The sequence below is a fragment of the Neurospora tetrasperma genome, assembly GCF_000213175.1.
Source record: "Neurospora tetrasperma FGSC 2508 unplaced genomic scaffold NEUTE1scaffold_2, whole genome shotgun sequence".
NCBI classification, from domain to species: domain Eukaryota; kingdom Fungi; phylum Ascomycota; class Sordariomycetes; order Sordariales; family Sordariaceae; genus Neurospora; species Neurospora tetrasperma.
Genome location: NW_009799100.1, coordinates 2,153,821 through 2,179,000, shown reverse-complemented (window position 1 = coordinate 2,179,000; position 25,180 = coordinate 2,153,821). Strand labels below are relative to the sequence as shown.

The window sequence follows — 25,180 nt, the reverse complement described above, 5'->3', positions numbered from 1 at the left end:
CCCCCCCCCCCCCCCCCCCCCCCCTCCCCTTCCCCCGGCCCGGCCGGGACCCAATCATTAAGGTTCCCGCCATAACCCATCTTCACCAACGCCTCGCTTCCTGCCTGTGAATAGCAAAAGTACTGACGCCGTGCTGTCCCAGTTATATCTTTTACCTCGAGAAACGAGTAGAGCAACTGGAGCATCTGCTCAAGGACAACAACATCACTTTCCCGCCGGCCGAAAATTTGGACTACTGTTCCAAGAAGGGAGATAGGCCGCGCCATGTCCACTCGACCCAGGTGGACACGAGCGGGCATCCCTCACAACTAGAAACACCAGATAGCATCAACAATCAAAGACCACAGAATGAGGGAGATGATGTGGTCAGACTACAGAAACTGGTGTCCAAGTCTGACCTTGGTGGCGTATCCGCAACGGCAAACCCTCGCTATTTGGGATCTACCTCGGGAATATCTTTTGCACGCATTGTTTTCGCTGCGGTGCAGTCGTCGGTATCCGATCAGAAGTCCACCTCGGACAAAGCTGGCATCCGACCCTACAAGCCTGCTCCCAACAATGGCCCCGCCACCGCCGGAACGTCTATGAGAGACTCCTTCTTTGGCTTGCACACAAAACCGACGATTCATCCGGCAACATTCCCCAGCAGGGCTATGGGCGAAAAGCTGATGTCGCTTTACTTTGAGCATGCGAACCCCCAAATGCCTGTGCTCCACAAGGGCGAGTTCCTGGAAATGTTTGAGCAAGCTTATGCCGAAGAAAACCGTGTACGGGGGCCACGAGAACTTTACATGTTGAACATGGTCTTCGCGATAGGCGGCGGCATCATTGTGGGAGAATCGACCAAGGCCAGTGGATCGGCAGAAGCGCCAGGTAAAACTGATGACAACACAAGACAGTGCCAGCCAGAAGAATATCATGCTAGTGCCATTGTTCATCTTGAGGCTTGTCTTGGCAACAGTGCCGGTGGTTTGGAAGAGTTACAGGCCGTCTTGCTTCTCGCCAACTTTGCCTTGTTGAGGCCGGTTCCTCCCGGGCTGTGGTACATCGTCGGCGTCGCCATCAGGTTGGCGGTCGATCTCGGCCTACACTACGAAGACGGTAAGGACATTGAATCCGGTCTAGGGATCGGAGACCAGAGCGAAGCATTCTCGCGGGAAAGGGGAAGAAGGGAGTACATGCGTGATCTCAGGCGGCGTCTGTGGTGGTGCACCTATTCACTCGATCGCCTCGTCAGTGTTTGCGTCGGCAGGCCATTTGGCATATCAGATCAAGTCATTACCACAGAGTTCCCCTCTCTCCTAGATGATCGATTTATTACGCCAAGCGGCTTGCTTGAACCACCCCCCGACGTGATAGGACCGACTTACAAACTCATCGCACATCACTACTTCCGTCTTAGGCTGCTCCAGTCAGAAGTTCTTCAAGTCTTGCAATTCCAGCAATCACAGCTTGCGCGGGCCTCTGGACTGAACCAGAAGAACCCTTACATGCATACATCTCTTCCATCGCCGTTCTTGTCACAGTTCGAAACCTTCCGAGCATGGCGCATTGATATCGACAGGAGACTATGGGAGTGGAAAAATTCTGCACCAACACGGCAGCAGACTGGCGTACAATTTTCGCCTGAATTCTTTGACCTTAACTACTGGCAGGCTGTCATTATGCTCTATCGCCAAAGTCTAAGTGTGCCAGCCTTGTTCGAAGGTGAATATCACACGTCAAAGGAGGTCAACAGCCCGACAATGTTCAACATGGAGCTTCGGGAGGATGAAGACCGCGTGTATCTCAAGGTCGCCGAGGCAGGCCAACGTATCTTGCGCCTTTACCGCCAATTGCACCGTGTGTGCCTGGTCAACTATACCTATTTGGCCACCCACCATTTGTTCATGGCCGGAATATCTTATCTTTATGCGATCTGGCATTCCCCTATCGTGAGGAGCAGACTTGTAAGGAAACACACCTTTTTTTGCTGATTATTCTACGGCTTTTCACAGGCTAACGCGCACCCCCTTATAGACCGTGGATGAAGTCGACTTCACGATTTTGGCTGCCAAATCCGTTTTTACAGACCTGATAGATAAATGTCCGCCAGCAGAAGCTTGTCGAGATGCCTTTGATCGCACCGCCAAAGCAACCATCAAAATGGCAAACTCGACTGGAGGCTTCGGCCAGGGCCAGGACTTGTCCGGCGGATATGGAAACAACATCCACATACGACGCCCTGGGGGAAGCATTGATCAGCGTCTCGACTGGAGCTCACAGAGCGATTCTGCCGCTTCTAGTTTGCAACACTATAGAATGCAGCAACAACAACAACAACAACAACAACAGCAGCAGCAACATCGCCAGCACCAACAACAACAACAACAACAACAACAACAACAACAACAACAACAACAACAACAACAACAACAACAACAACAACAACAACAACAACAACAACAACACCGCCATCGCCCACCTATGCTCCGAAATCCTTCGTCACAGTACAGCGATCTCGCTTCCGACGCCTACTCCGTCTCATCAGCATCTCAGCTTTCCGCCTTCCAACAGGCCCAACAGTTCCGCATGTCTGGTGCCGCTGCTGCCGCCGCGATCAAGAGCGAGCAGGAAGGCGGCTTCTCTCTCATGCGAAACCTACCTCCGCCACCACATAGCAACGCAAGCTCCATTGCGGAAGCCGCCTCTGGCGGCGGGGGACCGATGGCTCAAAGCCCAGCAGGCGAGACCTCCATTGATCCGACCTTGATGCCCTCGCCGAGCGCCATCCAACAGCACCAACAACGGCAAGGACAAGGACTTAGTAACCCCTTAACGCCGCCTGCTCAGATGGGTGGATCGCCGATTATTGGGGCCAAGCCACAACAGCAACAACAACAACGCGGAGGGACGCCAAATGACTATTTACAGCAACAGCAACAACAGCAACAACAAGCATACTCCAATAGTCCCGGCACACTAAGCTTCAGTGATCTACAAGGCTTAGAGTTCTTGCAAAGTGTTGATGGCGGCGCCGCTGGTGGTATGGACATTAGTAATGGAGGAGATCTGGCGAATTTGAACGTGAACCTGAACCCGGCTGAGGTAGTGGGACAGATGGATCTAGGCTTTGGTATCGGGTGGGAAGGGAACCATCATGATTTTAGCGATGGACAGCAGTTAGATTTGTTTGAAGGATTCTTTTTTGGTGGGCAGCAGGGCGGTGGCGGTGGAGGAGGAGGGGGTGGTGCTGGTGGGAACTAGAAAGTAGGGAAACTTGGGATAAGATTGATGAGGCTGATATATATATATATATATACCACGAGGAGAAAAAGGGAAGAGGTGGGAAGGAATGGGAAGGGGGTGGGCAAGATACGGCGGGGAGAGGGAAAATGGAGGACTTATTATTATACGAGGCCTACTAATTTAGGAACATCTACGCGACACGCAGTTGCCTAGCATTTGCCCTCCTTCAGGTTGGGAGAAGAGTATGAATGAGTTGATGGGGGATGTTAACAAATAAATATGAAGAAGAGTCGAGAAGCTGATAACGGGTTGTGGGGCTTCGATGACCACGGGGACGATCTAGTTCAGATGGAAGAAAATACATCTTTCAGGACACTGACCGACAAGTGAGATCAGATGGAGTCATTCATGGTGAGTGTTTACTCATACTTTGTTTTTCAGGAAGGAGTTCAAACTTAGGTCAACGTGGCTATCAACGGACAGATGCGGAGCAGATTCGCATCGTACAAGACGAAAATGTATATGTGCGATTCATGTTGAAACTCGATGAAATCAGTGAATGTGTCATGATGGAATTTTCAAAAACAGTGAACGAATATCTTCTAAAGTCGAGATGGCCCCAATTCTTTTCCTTATACAAATCAAAAACAGAAGTACGCCCCCAGCCCCCCAGCTCCAGTCCCGAATGTGTCTAGGTGTGCCCCAGTCCCAATCCCATTTCTTGAACAAAAATTCTTCTCTCTTGTGACCACGGAACTAAAAAAGACTGTACTACCCCTCTTTTGTGTGTTACCCTCGCTGTCTATAATAACATTTCCATAGACAACAAGCCACCCCAATGTATGGAAACAAAAAGAAACTCCGGCCTTGCTTTTCCCGTGATAATTATGCTATAGTACAGATGGTATCAATGTCGAACAGTACGGAAAGAAAATACATGGGGGACCCGATACCACGGTTTTTGAGAAGGTGTCTGTCTCGCTCAGCAGACAAAACCCCGCAAGCATCTTCTTTCAGCGGGAAAAACCAAACAACCCATTCGTCGCCAATGCACAGTTTGACCCAGCTCTTAGTTTAGAAGCTGGCCTGCTGGCGACGGGTGGGACGGCGATCGAGATCCTGAGCCCTGTGAAGGACATTCTCGAAGGGATCATCGGACTGGCGACGGGGGCCGCGCGAGTTGAAATCACGGCGGTGGCCAGGTCCGCTACCCATGGGGCGCATAGAATGTTCTCTGGTTTCGACTCTCAGACCTTGAACACGGCCCATGTGCTTCAGGATGCTCTGGCGGACGGCAGGGGGCTCCGACAAGCCCCAACCAAACTTGGCGAGGTCGTTGAGAGCATAGACCAAGGCTTGGCGATCAATGCCCTGGAGAGCGCCACCGAGGTAGGACGAGTAGCAGTCCTTGAAGAGGTCCTCTGGGAGTCTGGACGCCGCGTCAAGGATGTGCTGGAAGTTGGCGTGCTTGTCAGCACCGGAATCAGCGGCGTTGACGGAAGCGCACTCGAGCTCGTCATTACGCTTGATGGGGAGACCGGGAAGTCTGCTTCTCGCCGCGTGGAGCTCGATGTCGGGAACGATAAGCCAGCCCTGGCCAGGCTTGTTGGCTCTGCCGGTACGTCCGAGACGGTGAATGTACTGCTCCCTGTTGGGGGGAATGTGGGTCTGGATGACGTGGGAAACATTGGGGAAATCCATGCCTCTGGCGGTAACGTCCGAAGAAAAGAGAATACCGGTACGCGCGTTCTTGAACTCGTCGGCGGCACGAGTTCTGGCGTTCTGAGTGAGCTTGGAGTGAATGTCCCAAGTCTTGGGAATGTGCTTGAACTTCCACTGAAGGCGCTTGAAGATCGCATTGGCCATGATAACCTCAGCGGTAGTAGGCAAGAAGACGATGGCCTTGAAAGGAAGAGCCTCGGGGTTGGTCTTGGACTCGTGGAGTGCCTTCTCTATGAGCTCCAGCATGGCCGGGTAAATGTTCTCGAAACCCTTGCAGGGAACAATGTACTGAGGGATACGGTCGTGGGTCAGAACCTCATCGGCCTTGACGGTCTGGACGAATTCGAAGTTGTTCTTGTCGATGTAGCTTCTGGCGAGACCAACAACATCCTTGGGAATGGTGGCAGAGTAAAGCAGAGTCTGGCGGGGAAGAACCTTGCGATCGGGAAGGTAGTTGATGATCTGGCGAAGCTCCTCATTGAAGCCAACTTCGAGCATTCTATCGGCCTCGTCGAGAACAAGGGTCGAGAGTCTGGGGGCGTCGATGCCGCTGTGGCTGTCGGAAAGCAGATCGTTCAGGCGACCGGGGGTGCCGACAAGGATATGGCAGCCCTGCTGACGGGTCTTGTACAGCATAGCGTTCTTCTGGGTACCACCAACGGCAGTCTGGACGATAATACCGGTTCCCTTGACCAACTTACGAGCCTCCTCTCCGATCTGCTCCGCAAGCTCGCGGGTTGGCGAGATGATGATGGCGCGAATGTCATCAGAACGAGCTCTCTTGCCACCAAACCTGTGGGCGAGGTCGGGATCTTGGGTGATGATCTTCTGGATCACAGGGACGAGGAAACCAAGTGTCTTACCAGTTCCGGTCTTGGCCTGAGCAACACTGGAAGCTTAACGTTAGCAACCTTTGGAAGCGCGGAAATGGAGGTGACGGATCTAGGCATACATGTCCTTGCCCTTGAGAGCGGGGCTGATGGTCATAGACTGGACTTCGGTCATGTTCTCGTAGCCCATGCCATGAGTGATGGCGCGGACAACGTTCTCATGAACACCCAAAGCGGCGAGGTCGGCAAAGCGGGTAACGAGGCCATTGGAGGCAGCAGTGTTGCTTTGCGCAGTGGCCTCGGCCGAGTAGAAGCGGGGAAGAAAGGCCGAGGGAAGGGACTGGACAGCGATGGCGCGGGTGACCTGGCTCAAGAGGGCGGCCGAGGGCTTGGAGGAGATCTGAAGATGGCGGGCAGCGAGGGCAGCACGGCAGAGGCCGGCCTGGCGCAATACGCTGGTCCTCATGTTGGCGACGGCTACAGCGACGCGACGGGACGGGACTGATAAGATGGCGGCGCACACTCGGATCCGTCAACGACTTGGGTTGATGGATTAATTGTGGGTGGGGACGATAAGAGGCGGACAATCAAACCAGAGAAATCGGTCAAACCGTTGTCGGCGTCGAGTGTGATGGGAATGATGGGCGGAAAAGGTGGGAAAAAAAACAAGAGATGGGAAGAGAGCGCAAGTGGCTAAAGGGCCTGGTACCTGCAACAGCAAAAAAATTTCCATGCTATCGAAGTCGAAGCTTGAAGTTAGATCCCTGTCGTATGAGCCGCCTTTATCTTATCAGCCGTTACTCCGCACCGAGCCCCATCTTTGAGGCTCTGTATCTAAGTGTACCTGTGCACCTTCAGATAGGTATGAGCTACCTTACGGTACATTTGCTAGTCAGGAACACTGGAAAGCGATCATCGCCGCAAAACATGGGGCCGAACAGGACCCTCCCCCTTTGCCCACTTCAATCTTCCCTGGTCCTTGTCTCATTCGTCTACACTATGTACACTACGCAGGAAACGATACACCAAGTATCTCCTTTCTCTACGCTGTAGAGGCCGGCAAAGGTTCAAAAGGTGTTCATATCAGCTTCGTGCTACGGAATAACATGAAATTCCAGTCGGCTCCGAGTTTCGGCTCAGGGTACCTCAGCTGGACTTCTCGACAGGCTCTGTGGCATCTGTCCAGCAGATTCTCTCAGCATTGGTCTCCGTCATGGCCTCACATGAGATAGATCCGCTCATCTCGCAACGTCGGGTCAGCCGTCACACTCTTGCGTTCCGTCTCATAGCGATCCCTCTACACGTGGGCATATAGTACTCAACACCGAGAAGGTGGGAAACTGGACATATGTAAACATGATGGTCTGAGGCATGTTCCTATTCCAATTAGGTCCCAATCAATACCTCCAATTTGATACCGCTATCCCAATAATTCTTGCCGCTGTTGTCGTACTCATGATCGCTTACCACAAGTATCGTTCCCACCAAGATGCCTTCAACTTGATCTCCTCCTCTCCTTCCTTCTCCTCCTCCCCTTCCTTCTCCTCCTCCTTCTCCTCCTCCTCCTTCTTCTTCTTGTTGCTGCCTCCGCTCCTCTCAGCGACCTTCATTGCCACAAAATCCGTCACAGCTCCCGAAACCCCCTCATAAACCCATTTGCCAATTCCCCGCGCCGCCTCCGTTACAGGTTCCTGGTTCACAACGAAGACGATGGCACCAGCAACCGACAACGCGCCTCTACCTAGACTGCCCGCCACCTCTTGTCCGTGATCTTGACTGACCTGTTTCATCCTAACATAGAAACACAGCAGTTTCGGCCAAACGAACCAGACCCATCGATCAACCAGGCAGAAAATCCAGAGGAGGAACTTGTGGAGTACGTTTTCCCTGTAGACGTCCTTATGTTTTACTTCTGGCTTGTTGTGCTCAGTAGGGCTACTCTCTTGGATGATCCTGGCCACCACCGCCGGCGGGACGGCATGCTGCAGTATGGTTATTTCGGATTCTCGGAGGTCCAGTGGTAGTCCGTTGAGTAAGTTCTGAAGACCGGTTATGTAGGTTGATCGCTCGAAGTTGGAACTGAAGGTGCTGTTCCCGCTGCGGCGCGATTCTTCGGCTGCGTTCACGAGGAGACTTGTGCCTGGAGAGAGTGACAGTCAAGATCGAACAAGGTTAGTGACCAACTTGGGAGCAACCGAAACGAAGCACGAGAGAAAATTGGCTGGGGTTTGCTCACCTTGCGCTCCATATCGCCAATCGATTCCCCGCGTCTTTGGCGTTATTGTAAATGGCACGAGTCCACATTCCGAAGTACTCGTTGGAGAGGCCAAGCCAGGCATAAAGTATCCGGTTCCAGCCTCTGACATCTTCTTGGGGGCAGTTATATCGCGTTTGGGTGGTGGTGTTGCCGACATAGGTGTGGATGGAGCGGAGGCGGGTTTGAGCTTGGTAGGGGGGATTTCCGCGTCACCAAATAGAGATATGTGGTGCTGGAGCGATGATATCGAGAACACTGAGCGCAATAAGGAAGGGCATCTATGTGGAGGCGTCGGCGGGACTGCCTTGGGGCTGAATGTTATTCCCTCATTTGGCTTCATGGATGCCGATTGATCCTGCATAACCAGTTGATAACTTCCAGTTTATTCGAGACGGACTTGGATGGTCCAAGGCCAGCTTCTCAAATTTGATTTTGGAAGTTGCAAGGGCTACCCATTTGGCTGGCCAAGAGCGGCTGCAAGATGTCAACGCCGGATGTTGCCACTGAGGAGAGATGTAGGGTTTGACCTCGCACATATGAGATCTGGAGACAAGCTGCAGTGTCAGGTACCTTGCTGCGATGGTCGACTCCAAAACAATTCCACCTCTGGCGACGTATCGGGCTTTCAACCTCATAATACGAATGTCTTCGTACAAAGTTGTAGCTACGCTGAAACACCAAATAACCCCTATTGACCACAGAGGACGCTTCCGATCTATCCGACCACGTTCAGCCTCATGATGCCTAGTTTGTCTCTTACAATCTATACACGCCCCAAACTGTGACATGTGTGTGATAACTCCCTCAAACCCCTTCCACCAGCCTTTCCTCTTTTGGAGTTGTGTTGTCGGTTCTATACGCTGTTTCATTACATGCAAACATGTTCCACCCCAAATTGCCCCTTACAGAGCCAAAATTCAAGCCCATGGGCCTTCAGTTATCCCCGCCGCCGGCGGAGCCCGAAGCAGCAGCAGCAGCCGCCTTCTCCGCCGCAATCTTAGCCTCCATTTTCCTTCTGGCTTCGATAATCATCTGATCCCTCCTCGTCCGCAGTAACGACTGCCTCTCCTCGCGATTCGAGCTCCAGCCTCCAGTCTTTGGGGCGCCGGCCGCCGCCGTCCCGGCATCCTCCGAAGGGGCGCTGGCGAGTTTGTCCCTCAGGTTATACCTTGTGATCAGATCCGGATGGACCTTCTTTTCCGCGTATTTACTGGCGGCGGCGGCAGCTGCACTTTGCTGCGCAGCAGCGGTTGTCTCTGGCGAGCTGGGTGGAGGCGGAGGCTGAAAGGTGATCGGAGGCTAAAGGATGGTTGTCACTCAGCTGTTAGCAAAAGCCCTCTACGAGAGAACGAGCAAAAGCGCATCCTGTGAGGCATGGAGAACGAAGCTTGGAATATTAAAAAGAGGTCGGAACTTACAGTCTCCGTTCTTCCCGCCAAAATCCTTTCTGTTGTAGCCTGCAAGTTTCCCCCATGGCGCTGCAAATCCCACAGGATAGTCCGTCTGTCTACCTGTGGGAACATCTGTTGTATCGTTTCGACCGCCGCTTCTCGTTCTCGTTCCCTCCGTCTTTGCAACTCCTCTGGTGTCGCGCCGCCTGTCCCGCCCGGCTGGCGATTTGCCGAAGACGCATTTCCGCTGAAGAAGAAGTAGCGTACTGCTAGGCCAGTGACCAACAGTACGATCACCAGGGAAGGGATGTTAATCTCTTCCTCTGCCATTGTGATTTGTTATCTTTGGTTGTTGTTGACCCCTCTCGCAATCGTTCGTTTGCGAGATGTGGAAGTTAGGCTGTCGCTGAGTAACCGGCTCCTTCGACTGGGCAGCTAAGTCCGGGAAGCCGCGGGAGTTTGCTGAGTAAAATCTATAGAATGGAAATCTAGTATTCTTGTCCCGGCGAATTCTAGCTTGTGTTGCTTGAAAATCCCCGTCGAAAAGTGCTTCGCTCCCTAACGCCTGACGTATGATGCGCGTCGCAAGACGATGCCGATGACTAACGGGATTGAGGGAGGTGACGCGTGCCAAGGGCAGTCGATGTCGATGTTGGTGGCAAGGAGAGGATGAAAGAAAGGAATGCGTTGTGATGAGATGCAGTTGATGGATACGATGGTCCCGAAATAAGTAGTGTGGCCAGCGAAGTCGAAATTACAGGTAAGCGTTGGTTTGCCTCCCATGTACAGACGAATATAGTGTACACAGGTGAGAGTGATGAGGAGGCAGTTGGGGAAAGCAGTGACATCCATGAATTCGGCCGCAGTGGGGCAATGCCAAGCCTGCGACCGTAGCGTAACAATGAACGGAATGATTACACAACTTTCACGTGTTAGTAGGCACTGGTAACAGCCAGGAGGTTGCGTGTAATTACCAAAACGAAAGACGTCGCGTAAGCTTGCACCGAAATATAGACAGTTTGATCGCAGATGTTGGAGCTTGGAAGTATTTGAATATCAAGCAACAGTTCTTGTTTCGACCATGGTTGTTATGCAGATAACGATCTGTCCGGTACGGCTGGTATTCCTATGTAATTTCGCTGACCGAAACTCATAATATCTCTAACTTTTCCCATCTGAGACGAGCCCCTTGACCATAGATGATTCAACAGCGCTATACCTTGGGTTGTATCCGGCAGGTTCAGATATCTAATAACCTCCCTCCTAAGCAATGTAGTCCGCTCAAAGAGCTACCCGGTGAATACTCGCAAGGTATGTCCGCCCCTGCGAAGGATACCCATTCGAGGCGTGTCGAGCTGGCCCTTTCCCTATAACCCAAAGCACGAATGCATATGCATGCCGTGCCGATGAGTCTGAAAGCTTATGCTCCTATTGCTGGCATTGGGACGCCGAGGTTGGTCTCCAAATCACAATAATACAAAGTAAACTCTCTCTGGATAGGTCGTTAGCATATTCCACCTATAAGCGAAAGGCCGAACCACGGCACGCTACTTACCCGCTCCTTGTGCCAGTTCACGGTGTCCCATACGATATAGTAACCCCGTTCATGAGCTGGGCTTAGTTGAGCCGTATTACCCATCTCGTCCTTGGTAAGCCACACTTGAAGCTTCTTGTGCCATCTCCAGTTCCGCGTAGTTCTGTGTAGATTGGTCAGCTCCATAACGAAAATCAAACGGAAGGTACTGAAAGTATTCTTACAGCTCAGCTGCAGCCAGTTGCTGCTTGATGTCGCCCGGGCAGCTGTAGAAAATCCACATCAAAGTCTCCTCATTAAAGCTCTGAATCTTGGCCTCGATAGGCTGTACGTTCTTGACCATGTAGCATTCGGGTATCTTGAACTTTGGCACAGCCGGCCTGGGAGGGACATCGTCCAGTATAGAGTAGATTTGGGTGGAATACAGCCTGGAGAAGATCAGCTTGATACTTGGGCTCGCGGAAAGTCCGGTTACACATACTCAGAAGAGTTCAGCTCCAACCCCAAACTGGAAGGATCGATCCCGATAATGAGGGAGTTGTAGTCGGGGAAGTTATTCATCAAGGTGCGCAAACCCTTCAAGCCAAACTTGTCGATGGCGGGCATGCCCTCCAACGGATCTTGGACTTCGTTGGTACGGTCCCTATCCTCCTCCTTGCCCTTAGCAGATGGAGGATCGTTTCCAATTGCGCCGAGCGGGTTCCTGGTACCAATTGCTTGCGAAACGGCATCGCCCACCGAAGAGCGTGAAACCATACCGTCCTCCCGATACACTGGCGGCTTTTGGCGTCCTTCTTCCTCGTTGACCGGGCTCCTTTGGTCGTGCGGGCGTCCAATTGCAGTTGGTGAACGCCCGTCTGTGGTGCGCGTGCTCCCTGTCAGCGCGTTCAACAAGCCATTATTTGTCCGATTGGGGTGAATCGATGGAGTAGATCCGAATCCCAAACCTGGCATGCCACCTAATTCGCCGTTTGCACTCCTGTTCAACGGAGGAAAGTCGTCCGTAACACTAGATGGTGTTTGTGATGTTTGCCCCGAGTTCCCTTGGTTTCCAAACCTGAAAGCTCCTTGGGCCGATTGTTGTCGAGACGAGAAAAAGTCATCCTGTTGCCCTTGCTGCGAAAGCGGTGTAGAAGGACCGCGGTGTACTGCTCCTCCGAGGTTACGAGCCCCCGTGGACCACATTGAAGCCTGATTTGCCGTCGACAACTGCGACGTGTTGGACAAAGTGGGAAACTCTCTGGGTAATGTTAGCACAGGGAAACACAGCAGCTGCAGGGATGCGTAAGGAGAGCGAGGCGTGAGGTTATGGGAGAGGAAAGTCTGAGCTGCAGTATTACCCAAGCCCCCGATTTCGACAAGGTGAACATGATATAAACGAGGACTTACGAAAGATCCAACGGGGTCGCTGGTTGTGACCCACTTAGACTTTGCGCAAAGCTGACATTCCCGCCGCCCAACTGTCTGGCAGAACCAGGAGGAACACCAGGACTGCCGCCCATGGGCATGCCCGAGCCAAACGCCCAGCCAGAACCGCCGCTCACGGCCCCTATTTCCAGACTAATCGTCAGTCATGGGCCAAATTGTACCCAAAGCCTATCAAAGTCCTGACCTAGCTTTCCGTTCGGTAACCTGTTCGCTACGCCACGCCCAGACTGTTGTGGTTGTTGTTGTTGTCCTCCGAAGCCAGACATGCCGCGCAAAGATTGGGGAACTGCCCCTATCAATCCGAGAGAATGTTAGCAATTATCGAACAGCCTTGTCCACAAACTTCAAAACAGCATGTAATATAAGGGGTGTATGTCTGGAGTAGGAGAGACTGCGCCGCTGCCGCTGTAGGAAAGAGCGGAACCGATAACGTCGAGAACAGCTTTGTGAGAGGCTGGTGAGTGGTGTCGCGACGGGGCACAAAGATAAATTGGTCGTGGTTGCCGGCCTTTGAACACTGCATGCCAAACACCGTAGTCCGAGTTACGGGCAGGACAAAGAAGCAGCATATTGACGGCAACGTCCATGCGCTCGCGCTGGCGCCTCGGCAGCGGCACCACCAGCCTGTCCATGATCTCGATCCAGCCCAATGTCCAGCATCTGTTTCGGGTAGGCGAGTTGTAGGCGGTGGTTATGATCCAGCGGTTGTCGGCGATCGCGGATTTCGAGAAGACAGGGCAGCAGGGCAAACAGCGGGGTAGTCGACGATATGTTGGAATGAAGAGGGCGGGATTGCCACCGTACCTGGCCGATTCATGATATTCTGCGGTTGTAAGACCAGTCTCTCTGAGAGGTCGAGCGGAAGGAAGCAAAAACGAATGTTGTTTTCCGGTTGTCGCAATTAGCAAGTTGTGCCGTCGATTAAAAGGTGACGAGTGGTTGCGGTGGTGTCGTGGTGCGCTGCCAGAGTGAATGGATGTTTGCAGGTGAATGCCCGGTCGCGCTGTGGAAACGAGCGGGAGCTGCACGCACTGGCTGCGCAGGTGCAGTGAGTGGTCCCTACCTCCATCTGGGACGGGATGTGGAGACGCTGCAGTGTACCTGGGTACATACCAGTTTGGTGTTACTACAGGTAGGTCACTTCGTTATGGTATGCACACTGGCAGGCCCGGGTTGACCGTTGACAACTACGGAAACCTAAAGGCTGGCAAGACAATTCCGATCAAGAACCGCTGATTCGGCGGACTGAAAGCCCTCTTTTCATGGATTTAGAGACTTCAAGATCAAGGTCCAGGTGACGGAAACTTGAGGATATGTGGTCCGTGCTTCCAGGCCATCGACGTCCCCCTATTCTCAAATATTCGAAGACCCTCCAATGGGACTTCTCTCCACGGTCCGTATCAAGAGCAGGATGCACACTGCTTCCAGAATTCCACAGCGTATAAACAATATTAAGACTTTCATCACCGGTCTGACGCGTATGAGGCAATGTTCGTCAGGATTCCGTTCTGATTTCCTACATCTATGATATGGTGCCTGACGGCTAGGTGCTTTTGGCAAGATCAACAGTTTTCTGGAGGCTTGTTGGGAAGTCGAAATCGACTAGATGACGCCCGATGAGCACAAGTTTACCCGCAGCTTGACCCTGACTCTTGTCTGGGCCCTCGAAAATTTCAAAGATTTCCCTTACTCCCTGAACTATCTTCTCGCTACCGTCCTCGAGCACCAACCGACCCTTCAATCGATGGATTTCGAAAGCTGGCCGGTCAGCAGCGTTCTCATGTCCAGGAAGAATGTTCTCCCAAAGAACCGACCTCAGCCAAGCATCCAGTTTTTCGACTTGTGCTGATGTCAGGACCGGTAGAGGAATAGATAATGTTGATATCGTCTAAACTCATGTTAGTTGGTCATATGAAATCAGGAAATGTCCAGGTCCTGCTAGCCATTCACGAGAGATGAAAGGGAGTCTCTGACCTTGTCGAGATGGCTATGGCCCAGACTTGGCTTGTCCAATTCCTCCACGCGGTCATAAGCGTGCAGGTCGAGCAAGAATCCTTCCAATTCTGGAACCACACTCTGTTTGGTTATGTGGATTTTGGCGAGCCCGTTGATGGACGTGATTCTGTCCTGGACGGCCTGCAGCTCGTCCTCGCTGACCAGGTCTGACTTGTTGATTACGATGACATCAGCATGTGAAATCTGGACATGAGCGGTCGTCATGACTGGCCCATGCCCATGTTCATCGGTCTCTTCGTGTCCCTCAACCTTGCCAGCTGGATCATCCAAGCTCCGAAGGATGTTTTTGGCGTCCACCAACGTCACAATGCCGTCGAGGTAGATGGTGCTTCCCAAGCCATCATCCATCCAGAAGAGGGGTGCAAGATTCCCTGGGTCTGCGAGCCCGGTGGTTTCGAGTAAGATGTAGTCGAACTTTCCTTTCTTTTCCATTAGGGACTCGATGGCATTCACTCCGGTGTCTCTGAAACGATCATATGTTGGTCAGTGTCAGTGTACTATAGCTGATGGGGACAAAGTGCTCAATCATCGGTAACTCACTTCACCGAACAGCAGATGCAGCCATTGCCAACTTCCATCCATTCCTCGACTGACTCGCCATCCTTGTTTACGGTGAGGGACTTTTCAATGTCCAGGGCTAGATTGAGCGTTAGCAGAGATACCTATGCTGAGGGGTTGCAGCAAGAGGATGACAAACAGTCTCCGAACTCTACACATCTCATCGTCAGCTAACTATCCCAATGCAAGGCGAGGCCCGGGATGTTCAGCCATACCGTTCATGATGACGGCAATTTTCTTTCCATGCTGGGCAGTCAATATATAGTTCAAGAGGGTGGTCTTGCCCGCTCCAAGGTAGCCTGAGGTTATAATCAGCGCGAAGTCGACCACAATGAGATTGGTAGGAAAATGCATACCTGTTACTATGGTAATGGGAACCTTGACTGGCTTCTCCTCCTCGAGTATGACCTCGTTGGTCTCTATGAGATCCGGGGGAGCATCGTCGTCGTAGTCCATATTGAATTGAGGTCCTCTGGGCGGAGGTTCTTGGTCGTGGAATTACACAAAACGTTGTCGAGAAGTGTAGTGTTTAAATCACCTTACCCATAGGTTTCTCGCAGGGACCAGTGGTACGTATTTATACCTCTACCTACGCAGTACACTAGGTATGTAATGTTTGTCAGGCTGCCGGGGAGAACTGATTGTTGGCCCACGCCCTTTAGGTTACCAGAGGCATGACGCACATCTGTCACAGATACCGTAATTTACAGTCAGACAGCACGAGGAGCAATTGGGAGCTTGGGCACCTCCTTGATCTTAGCGCCAGGTACAGGGTGAGTTCCCCGTATTCCCGCCTTCCACTGGCGTACCTGTAGGCTCGAAGCTCCAGCTCAGCACAGGGGCAGCAGGGGCAGTTTCCCAAGGAATCCCATTGACGGCACCGCCGTGGACCCCAGATCCCGTCTGGACTGTCAATCTACCTCCACGACCTCATCCGGGCAACTCTTCCTTTCATCCTGCCTGCCTGCACGCGACCCAGCCCGTCTCGATTCATCTGTTCCACCGGCATATCGATCCGAGCAGAATCATCTACCATCCATACCGCCAGGAAGTCGAGCCGAACTAACGGGCGAATAGTACGAACAAGGAAGTCGTTACGACAGACACAGCTGGGCATTGCTTGCGCGCGGTTGTAGCTGTCCAGCTTCGCGTATCAACTTCACCCATATCCAACATCGCGCCCAAATAACGAAGCACCATCATGTCGCTTCCTCCGAGCTCTCCTCGGCTCCCAAGCCCGCCGCCTGCCCCCGAGATCCAGATTGGTCCCACATCGCCAGCCATGGGCCCGATCGCCAACCGCCAGGCGCAGCAATACGAGATGCCTACGATAGACCTGCTGTCTCATCGTCGCATCCATCCGGGCACCAAGGCCGCCGACATGGCTGCCGGCCCTCCGTTGGTTCCTCTGCACCAGGTTCGTCCGCTGCCTGAAAAGTCATTGATCTCTTCAAGAACAAGGCTGACATGTTCTGTCTTGCGACGCGCAGCTTGACTCGGCCTTCCAACTCCAGGAGCACTTGGCAGCCCTCCATTGGCACCATACGGCCGGTAACACAACTCCCATCACAAGGGAGACAGCCAAGATTCTCGCAACGCCCCCTGCTCATATCGACAAGACGGTATGGCTGTATGAGCTGTGCCGCTTTTTGATCACACAATGCAACAACCTCATTGTTGGTTTTCTGTTCGATGAGCCGCCCTGCAGCGCTGCCACCTGCCCCGAGATGCGTGCAAGCGAGTGGCAGTTTTTATGTGCCGTGCATGATGCACCCAAGAGCTGCTGCGCAATCGACTATTGCTGTCACACCCTTGATTGGGCGGCCAACACTGTGACCAATCCCAAGTACTTCCCTAGCCGCTTCTTCGTTGACACCCATGACAAGAATCTGGCTTTGAGGCACTTGGTCAATATCTTTCGCCGTCTACATCGCATGTTTGCCCATGCGTGGTTCCAACACCGCAGCGTTTTCTGGGCTGTCGAGGGCCAAACGGGCCTTTATATCTTTTTCAAAACCGTCTGCGATCACTTCAAGACTCTCCAACACGAGAACTTTCAGCTTCCTCCCGAGGCTGAAGGGTTGGAGAGCACAACAACCTCATCGGGCGACGACGACGTTCCTCAAGTCGTGATAGAGAAACCCAAGACACATCAGCCGGGGGGGTCCGTTACTTTTGCGAAGCCTCCGGTTATAGCAAGCCGGGGAACACCTGTTGGGGAACCCGCTGATGATGATGGTCTCAATACTGCCGCAATGAGGACTAACACGAGGCGGCATATTAAGAGCAGCCCTTCGGTTGGCAGCGCTGTGACGACTGTTCCGGAGGCGGAGGAAGAGGATGGCAGCAGCACAGCGAACTTAAGAGGAAAATCAAAGGTCACGCGCAGAAGGGTTCCCGAACTGGAGCCGGCCACAGAAGAAGAGATGGAAACAGACAACATTCCCGTCATTGTGTGCCATGGGACTACAGAGCCGCATACGCCCCATCAGCCAACGAGTGAAGCCGACATGACGAAAACCGAAGATTCGGCACCCGCCAATATAGCAGCAGCCTTGCCTCCTGCCGAATTGCGACACCCGGAGTCGGAAAAGGACACAGAGGAGGCGACAGCAAGCGTTCAGGAGCCTGTACAAGAGGGCGATCCTACGTCTGAAGATCAGCCGACAAAGAAAAGCACTCCTGATGAGTCCAACGAGGAATCAGCAAAAGTCGATGATGATGAAGTAGGAGAGCAAGGCAATGAGGATCAAGAAAGTCCAAAATCAGCAGATGTTACTCCGCATAATGAGGTCGGAACAAGTGCAATTCCAACATCAGTGTCGGAGTCGGAGGATAGTGATGTTGATACGCCGGCATCTTCTTCTGGATCCGCCAATGATGATCCCATTGGAGACGGTCATGAGTCGAACAAAGACTCCACGATGAAACCTGTTGCCGATGCTGGGATCGATGAGCAGCCGGTGGGCGTGGAACCGATACTGGAATCTACTGACAATGGGTCCAGAGAGAAGCAAGATGATGACCAAGATGAAACGAAACCAAGCCACGCCGAAAACGACTTGGCGCAGTCTGACGAGAACGTCGCCCAGGAGGAGGAAGAGAAGGGCGAAAAGGAGGAGGGAAAAGACGAGACAAAGGTGGAAAAGTCGGACGAAGAGGCCATGGCTCCTGGTGCTGAGCAGGTCGCATAGGCGGATTAGGTAGTCCATCACTGGGAATTTCCAATGTGAAAGATTTGCCTTTGTATGAATACTACTGTAGGCACTGTTATAACCTAGCGTAAGAGCCATTGTTAAGGACAGGAAAGCGAAGACGAGGAGAAATGGTCGGAATGATTGAATTGGCCGTGCTAGTCTCACGCATGGAGCTTCTCATTGGCTGCACAATCCATGGCTGAAAGCACAAGCTGTGCTACGATTGTGAAAGAAAAAACACATATCCTGTTCTGCCCGCATTATTTCCTCATACTTCCAAGGAAGACTATGGACACTCATGCTAACTACTAAGACTAGTGATACTTTCTAGAAAAAAAAATATAGTGTTAGATAAAAAAAAAAAAAAAAAGAAAAAAAAAAAAAACCGAAAAAAAGCGAAACAAGAAGTACGGGAGCATTAAAAAAAAATTAAGAAAAAATAAAAATAAAAATAATGGCATCATCCTTGTAATTGTACACTTCGAGGTGAAAGAGGCCACAGGAACTGATGCGTACGACTCCACGTTCGGTTTACACCCAACCCATTTACCGCCCCCTTTTCTTTTATTTACTCCTGTCTCAACCAGTGGTATGTCTATGCCGATCTATCAGCCTACCGCCTACCGCAACGGCGAATCAAGCTGCTCCACTACAAGGTCTAACTTATGAGGTGATACATGCTAGAATGAAATAAAACGATAAAGAAGACAAATAACGTAAAAGAAGAGAAGAAGTATTCTACCTAACCACAGACGTGCCGGCCAATCTCAAACTCAAATCACGCTAGCGCTTGAACGTGTAGCACCATCGTGGCTGTCTGTTGAACAAACGTGATCGAGTGATACAAGCTGGAAACTTTGAGAGTTATAAATACTAACAAGAAAAGAAACAACCGAGAGCCAGAAGATAAAGGTAAAGTACATGTGTGTGGTCAGGTTCACGTACAAAAGACCCTGAAAAGAAGAGACCTAGGAAAGTACCAAAGGAAGGGGGGGGTGTGGGAGAAGAGGTGACCAATCGGGAGTTCTTCGGTAGCCGATATTGTTCGAAGCTGTTAGCCGTTGCTGACTTGTTGCCGAAACCAGAGTGGTGATCCATGGTTTACCTCCTCGTAACGGTTGAGACTGGGTAGCATGTAGGTAGTACCAAAACTTTGCAGAGCCGTGGCACGCATGGACTTGGCCGAATGGTTAACTGGTGACTGGTAACTGATGAGCCGTCCGTTTGAGATCCCGTATCCCGCCCCTCAAAGCTACAGGAAGACGGAACGTTCCTTCCAGCTTTGCACTAACAGTCCAGTGGTTTTACAGAGAGATTGTCTCAGTCTCACGACATGGGACAAATGAGCCGCATCCGATCTTCCTGCTTGTCCGTCAACGTCCGGTTTTTTTTTTGTCTGCTTACGCAAGGGATATATCATTATTACCCTGCATGCTGCTCCATCAGGGGGAGAAAGATAGCACCAAGCGTGAAGACGGATCACTCTTTTAGAGGCAAAGTTTTCACCGAAAAAGTTGCTGGGTTGTATTGTTGGTCCCTTCACTGTCCTCTTGTCGCTGTGTCTGAATCGATTGATCTCTTAATTCGCAAGGGCTACTGATTAGTGTATAAGCCGCAGCGACGAAACGACAATCGTCCAATCTGGAACGTAACAGCGGTCGTAGCCTTATTAGGTTCATATAGCTCGGCCGATGGGACACGGAATTCAATACGCAAACGATTCTCCTGTCCGGTACTGTCCTGTCCTGTCCTGTCCTGTCAATCTACACTCTTCTTATTCCAAAAGCATAGTATTGACCCCATCGCTCAACTGGCCCTCGCCCTGGTCCATGGCTGCTCGTCGAATATTCATCCTGGAGAAAACGGAACGTATCTGTCGCAAATTCTCGCTCTGTGTCGACACAGCCATCGCGTTTCGCTCGTCTGCAAAGGCCCGGATGCTTTGCAGCATGGGCGTGAATCCTTCGTCGTTCGGTAACCACCAACGGAGACAGCTCCCGTCACGGAAGAGCTCCGCCATTCTTAGGCGCATTGTTCCGGGTGATATGTACCTGTTTGAAAAATAAATCGTTCAGTCAGCGTGCGTGTAGTGGGACGAAGAGCCGAATGTTGAAAGTGCTCGTTTTTCGTGCCATGATTGCCATAACAAACTCTTGTTGGTAAACGAACGAAGATGAAAGTGTTTTTGTACTCACCCCATTCTTTCGAGCAATGCGAATTTCTTCCTGATCCAGAGCTGGTAGGCCTCCTCCTGGGGAACAAATAACGCAGCGATACCGAGACATGGTTGCAGAATTATCAGGCTCCCCGCAGGACTAAGGGGCCAGGTCTCGACTGCCTCGCAAATCTGGCATATCACATATGCGTGTTCCCTCAACTTCTCCAGAGTCTCGCTCGAGGGGTCTGACGTGCCCTGGCTTCCGTGCATCAGGGTAATCGAATTCCATTCGCAAGTCAAGAGCGTCGAGGTAAAGAGGGGAGGCCGGAAAAGCAAGCCTGGTGTGAGTGGCTGAAAGATTCGATCCGTGTCTGAGGCTCCGTTCATCGATACATCAGCTACGAGGAACTCTGGATTTACCAAGGCAGGATCCCAGCTGTTTTTCCACTCGTGGAGGGCGTTGTATAATCGACGGTGCTCGGCGGTATACTCTTCTTCGGTCACTTGATGCCTGGCGCTTCTCCCGAACAAGAGTGACATCTCCATTGATATCATGCGTAGTCGCCCTGAACACACCTCGGTTTTGTAGGATAGTTCGTCAGGGTTTTCTGCCGCTCGAACCTCGTAGTAATCGACAAAAGCTGTGAACCATTCCCGAGGAAGCATAGTTTCGGAGCTGGCCATTATGCCAGTAAACACGTCGAACCGTGTATACCACGTCAGAATCATGCGCCCTACAACAGTCTGCATGACCGTTTGTGGCGTGTACAATTCGGTCAGTACTTCTAGGGCAGCCTTCTGATGGCCCATGAGGTTGACCCAGTCGCCGAGGTATTCCTTGCGGACTGTCAGCCCCTATCTATACCCGTCCATGTAAGGGAGATATGCTATACTCACCTCAATGGTGGCAAGTTGTAGGATGGTTAATAGCGTCATCTCCGTATGGCGTTCTTTTCTTTTCAAGAATCTCAGCAGTAGAGTAACGCTGCGGTTATAAAAATGCAAGAAGTCCTTGATCTCTCCTATCGGACTCTGTAGAGTATAATGGTAGGCTGCAAACCCGACCACGGCATAGAGAAGGCCCTCGTCCTGAATTGCCAATTCAGTCAACATCTCCTGGAAAAAGTTGTCGTGGTCATTCACCACGGAGTAGTGATAGTGCGTGATATTGTCACGGTAGTAGTTGAGATAGAACTGTACGTCCCCCTCTAGCCCCTGCCTAGCGTTCATGGATCCATGGTTGAAACTTAGTGATGTTGCCGGTGCGCTTAAAGGAGTTGGAGGAATGGTCGGTGTTGAGGATTGCATTGTTGCGCTTTCGGCTTCTTCTTCTTCATCCTCATCCATTATCGGTGTCAATGATCCATCGTGTCCAGTCTCGTCGTCATCGTCATCCCCGCGAGAAGATGTAGGGCTCTCCTGCTGGCTCTGGCCTGATGAATCTTTCACGGATCCCTTGGGTGGTGCTGGTTCGGGATAGACACACTCTCGGTTTCCCTTTCTGCATCCTAAGGTAACGTCAGCATGTTGATACCGGCTACTAGGAAGGCTGGTCGGCGCACTCTCGCAGACAGGGTGGGTTTCATCACACTATAACCCGTTAGCAGTGCTATCATCCGTTGGTTGCCAGGGTAAACTACCTTGACTCGCCTGCTCCTGCAAGTATAGCAGCCTGACCTCGTGCGTCGATGTTTGATGTGATCCAATCCAGGCGCAGACTTGCGACGGCTTCTTTGAGCCTTAGGTGCACTGAACATGATAGGCTCCGCATATCCGTTGAAAAAACCGCCGAGGTTTTGGTAAGCGGTCGTCCCCAAGCTTAATACTGGGGCTTGTTGCACAGGTATCGAAGCGCCATGTTGGCTTAGACTAGGGTCTCCTCCGACACCTGCCATCGAGGTGAGGAAGTGGTGATAATAGTCGCTCATGATGGTAACGCGGAAGGTTTTTGCTGAGCGTGCTACAATTGCTTGTCGATGTTCGTCCGTACACGAGGAATCTATCCAAATCCCAGGTTCCGTGTTTAGTTCGTGGGACTGTTTTCGGACCACATTGAACTTGTCGTACTCAAGACTCGCCTCTGATAAGATATTCTGGCTTACACCGCATATGGCAGACAGGTAAGACTTGTGTAGATGTGCGAGCTGTAGCTGGTTGATCGTGGGTGGAAGGTTTCGTCAGGAGATTGTTGATACGGGATAACTCAGAGCTTGAGAGATGTCCATCTAGTCAGGGTAAGGTGAAAAAAGATGATTTGATGTGCAGGATAACTGAATTAGAGGAGTGACTCGATGTATTGTTGGTTGATATGATTTATCTGGCAATGCCACAAGGCCGCCTTGTCGTAAGGCCCAGGAGATTAGAAGCTTCGTGATCCGCGTAAATCGGGGGTCCACATTAGGGTATTGTGAAGGGATCCGGAAAACCTCGCAGGGCGTGTATGGTAGGTGGCCGGCTTCCTCATAGGGTTAGGGAGTGTATCCTTGGTTGAAAGTAGATCTGCTAAGCTAGGAAGATTATTCTCAAGCATAGCTGGCTACAAAATAGTTAGGCAGCTTGCCAGTGGCAAGACTTTTCTCCCAGCAGGTAGAAAGCAAAGGGGACGTGCATGAGAAGTCGATATGTATGACTGTTGGCGGGGATGAAGCGGCTCTCAGGGCTCTCCCGATGGCTTAGTTTTCAAGGAAGGTGCTACTAGCTTGAGGGGTGTCGATGTTTGGTTAGAAGTGTGATCGTCCGATGAACCACTGGTAAGAGGGCGGGTATGCGGGTGAGTTCCTACCAAGTAATCGCTGGCGGAATAAGAAGTTGAAGGTATCCCTGTAGCTCTAAGTACCTACCGGCTGCGTGTGGGTAAGCAGAAGGGAACATGGATCAGGAGGTATACGTCTTGCCCTTGTTTGATATGGGAATCAGATGAGGTAAGTAGCTCGGCACCGTGGTGACATGGACACACATCCAACTAAAGGCAATCGCCAGTGCGTTGCTCGTCGAGAAAGTCTAAGGGGGGTGAACTGGGTGACGGTGAAGATAGCTGGACCGCTCGACCGGGGGTGGGTGAGACCGATTATACCCCCATATCTCGATATATCCGGAACTGTGACAATGTTCACCACGGGTCGGATCTGGAGGAAGCTACCAGAGAAACGAAGAGAGAAATCGTGGTTGCATTCCCGGGGAAGCGACGAGTGTTTGGGGACCAGTGAAAGGTCCGTGGGACGAGGAGGAAGTAGAAGCGTCAGTAGCCTCACATGTACTCATTCCCTTGGGGGTGCTAGTCGATCAGTCGATGGTAGCCGGTGAAGAAACTCCAATGGCCAGGATAACTATCCATGATCAGCAAGGGTCCCGAGTAGACACAAGGGGCTAAGAGGTGTCCGCGGGGGGGACGTTGTCTTTTTGTTCAACCCCAGCTTAGCCACATTCACGCAAATCTCAGTCGTAAGGGTTTCCCCACAAGGATATCGTCGAGTTGAAGAGTCAAATATCATACGGCTTGAATGCCGGGTATGTGAACATTTGGCAACAACAGCAAGCGAAGAAAACCGCAAAGACCTATCCCAAGACCGAGGCAGATAGATATCCGACACCCATATGCCTGCCAGGGAATCCATCGTAGCTCAACCGCAACAGCTGGACTATCGCCAACTCTAGGGAGCTGAGATTTAGATATGCAGCATGGATTAAGCTTAGTAGCTCATTTTTCACTGTAAAAATATTTTCGCTCCGAGCTAGACCGTCTTGTTCCGAGGTGAATGTAGTGTTCCCTGATTCCTGCTCTTGTGTTTTTTTTTTCTCTCCTTGTTTCTTTTTCACACTGGCTCCTGTAACAGTCAGCCATATGGTTGATGGAGTTGAAGCAGGGTTGAGGGCTTGAGCTGTACTCTACAAGCCACCGGAGTTTCCCGTAGAGAGGAACTAAGGCGGAGAAGAGCGGATGATATGTGATCCGTAACCACATCAAGGCCGGAGAGTGTTGAGGATGTCTGTGACGGCTGAGGTGTGGATTTTCCACTGCCCCCTCACTTTCACGAATATGGGTGATTCGACAGAACAGTGGTGTACATGACCCAGTAGAGCCCACGTCGACGCGGTGGGGAGCAAACAGGGTTGGGAGCAAAGTACGTAGTGTACTATCAGTCAGTCCCATTGCCAGTGCCAGTCCGCCAAAGGAGGCACACAACAATGCGTACTAGTGTACTGCAAGATGTAGGTAGCTCTGGGAGCTCAGTCAAATACATAGGACAGGGATCTGTCAAGGGAGGGTGGCCCAGGCGGGAAGGAAGGACTTCAGTGCGGCTGGGCGGTGTCAAAAGTCAACCACGTCTGTACAGTACCGAGGACCTAGCTCTCACCACCTTGTCGGACCTGCCAAGTACCGAGGAACCTCGAACCCCGTCAAGATGCTAGGTCTTTAGCTGCTTATAGGTCTAGCTGTGTTTCGTACTGGAGGGCGAGAGCTTGACGACGAGACAGTGGATCAGACTGTGTATTTTACAAAGTTGTTCGGAGCAGCCGTCGAGCAGAACGACTGATCCCAAACAGCACGCGGTGGGCTATTGCGTGGAGAAAACAATTGGTACCGGAGAGCGAGAGATTGAAGGGCCAATGAGAAGTCTCGGGGTTTCCTTGCCATGCTGCTCCACCACCACTGAACACAGCGCCATGGCAGTGGGTCCTTGACTGTGACGCACATTGAATCTCTCTGACCAGGGGTCAACATCGGAGACGCTGAGTGAGGATGGGTCATGGGTCTGACAAAGTGAACTGACTCCGGTCACCTTGTTAGTTCGTCTTCGAGTTCTGACTCCATGCAGCCCCCCGCACAACCGCCCAGCGCGTGGAAGACGCATGTACAAAT

The 25,180-nt window shown here is 51.8% G+C and overlaps 9 protein-coding genes across 9 annotated transcripts in view; 3 read left to right on the top strand and 6 right to left on the bottom strand.

Moving 5' to 3' along the window:
- The window catches only part of NEUTE1DRAFT_78799 (uncharacterized protein), a gene marked incomplete at both ends in the record, with an annotated part of 4,293 nt that extends 1,047 nt beyond the window's left edge, over positions 1–3,246 (top strand). Inside the window, 2 exons of the mRNA XM_009851053.1 lie at positions 143–1,949; positions 2,020–3,246. Of these exons, the coding sequence (XP_009849355.1) occupies positions 143–1,949; positions 2,020–3,246 (3,034 nt within the window). The remainder of the gene's footprint in view (positions 1–142; positions 1,950–2,019) is intronic.
- Positions 3,247–3,782: 536 nt separating this feature from the next.
- Positions 3,783–6,246, bottom strand: NEUTE1DRAFT_120957 (uncharacterized protein; the record flags this gene model as incomplete). The annotated part of the gene is made up of 2 exons (XM_009851052.1): positions 3,783–5,839; positions 5,903–6,246. 2 exons carry the CDS (start codon positions 6,244–6,246, stop codon positions 4,303–4,305), a joined length of 1,881 nt encoding a protein of 626 aa, XP_009849354.1.
- Positions 6,247–7,243: 997 nt separating this feature from the next.
- On the bottom strand, positions 7,244–8,146 carry NEUTE1DRAFT_39765 (uncharacterized protein; the record flags this gene model as incomplete). The annotated part of the gene is made up of 2 exons (XM_009850514.1): positions 7,244–7,920; positions 8,017–8,146. The coding sequence occupies 2 exons, from the start codon at positions 8,144–8,146 to the stop codon at positions 7,244–7,246; spliced, it is 807 nt and encodes a 268-aa protein (XP_009848816.1).
- Positions 8,147–8,922: 776 nt separating this feature from the next.
- Positions 8,923–9,924, bottom strand: NEUTE1DRAFT_128551 (uncharacterized protein; the record flags this gene model as incomplete). Its single annotated transcript, XM_009851051.1, has 2 exons — positions 8,923–9,336; positions 9,456–9,924. The coding sequence occupies 2 exons, from the start codon at positions 9,756–9,758 to the stop codon at positions 8,971–8,973; spliced, it is 669 nt and encodes a 222-aa protein (XP_009849353.1).
- Positions 9,925–10,462: 538 nt separating this feature from the next.
- On the top strand, positions 10,463–10,820 carry NEUTE1DRAFT_116381 (uncharacterized protein; the record flags this gene model as incomplete). Its single annotated transcript, XM_009851050.1, has 1 exon — positions 10,463–10,820. One exon carries the CDS (start codon positions 10,628–10,630, stop codon positions 10,799–10,801), a length of 174 nt encoding a protein of 57 aa, XP_009849352.1.
- A 28-nt stretch (positions 10,821–10,848) lies between these two features.
- On the bottom strand, positions 10,849–13,085 carry NEUTE1DRAFT_39773 (uncharacterized protein; the record flags this gene model as incomplete). The annotated part of the gene is made up of 7 exons (XM_009850515.1): positions 10,849–10,920; positions 10,984–11,125; positions 11,187–11,390; positions 11,444–11,819; positions 12,386–12,511; positions 12,575–12,682; positions 12,923–13,085. Coding segments are annotated over 7 exons (1,191 nt in total), but the record flags the coding sequence as incomplete, so codon positions are not given.
- Positions 13,086–13,823: 738 nt separating this feature from the next.
- On the bottom strand, positions 13,824–15,420 carry NEUTE1DRAFT_60112 (uncharacterized protein; the record flags this gene model as incomplete). Its single annotated transcript, XM_009851049.1, has 6 exons — positions 13,824–14,278; positions 14,365–14,869; positions 14,947–15,043; positions 15,104–15,115; positions 15,180–15,263; positions 15,321–15,420. The coding sequence occupies 6 exons, from the start codon at positions 15,418–15,420 to the stop codon at positions 13,934–13,936; spliced, it is 1,143 nt and encodes a 380-aa protein (XP_009849351.1).
- A 745-nt stretch (positions 15,421–16,165) lies between these two features.
- Positions 16,166–18,389, top strand: NEUTE1DRAFT_128549 (uncharacterized protein; the record flags this gene model as incomplete). The annotated part of the gene is made up of 2 exons (XM_009851048.1): positions 16,166–16,381; positions 16,455–18,389. The coding sequence occupies 2 exons, from the start codon at positions 16,166–16,168 to the stop codon at positions 18,156–18,158; spliced, it is 1,920 nt and encodes a 639-aa protein (XP_009849350.1).
- Positions 18,390–19,670: 1,281 nt separating this feature from the next.
- Positions 19,671–22,247, bottom strand: NEUTE1DRAFT_60106 (uncharacterized protein; the record flags this gene model as incomplete). The annotated part of the gene is made up of 5 exons (XM_009851047.1): positions 19,671–20,212; positions 20,357–21,156; positions 21,217–21,827; positions 21,882–21,909; positions 21,960–22,247. The coding sequence occupies 5 exons, from the start codon at positions 22,245–22,247 to the stop codon at positions 19,936–19,938; spliced, it is 2,004 nt and encodes a 667-aa protein (XP_009849349.1).
- Positions 22,248–25,180: the final 2,933 nt, after the last annotated feature.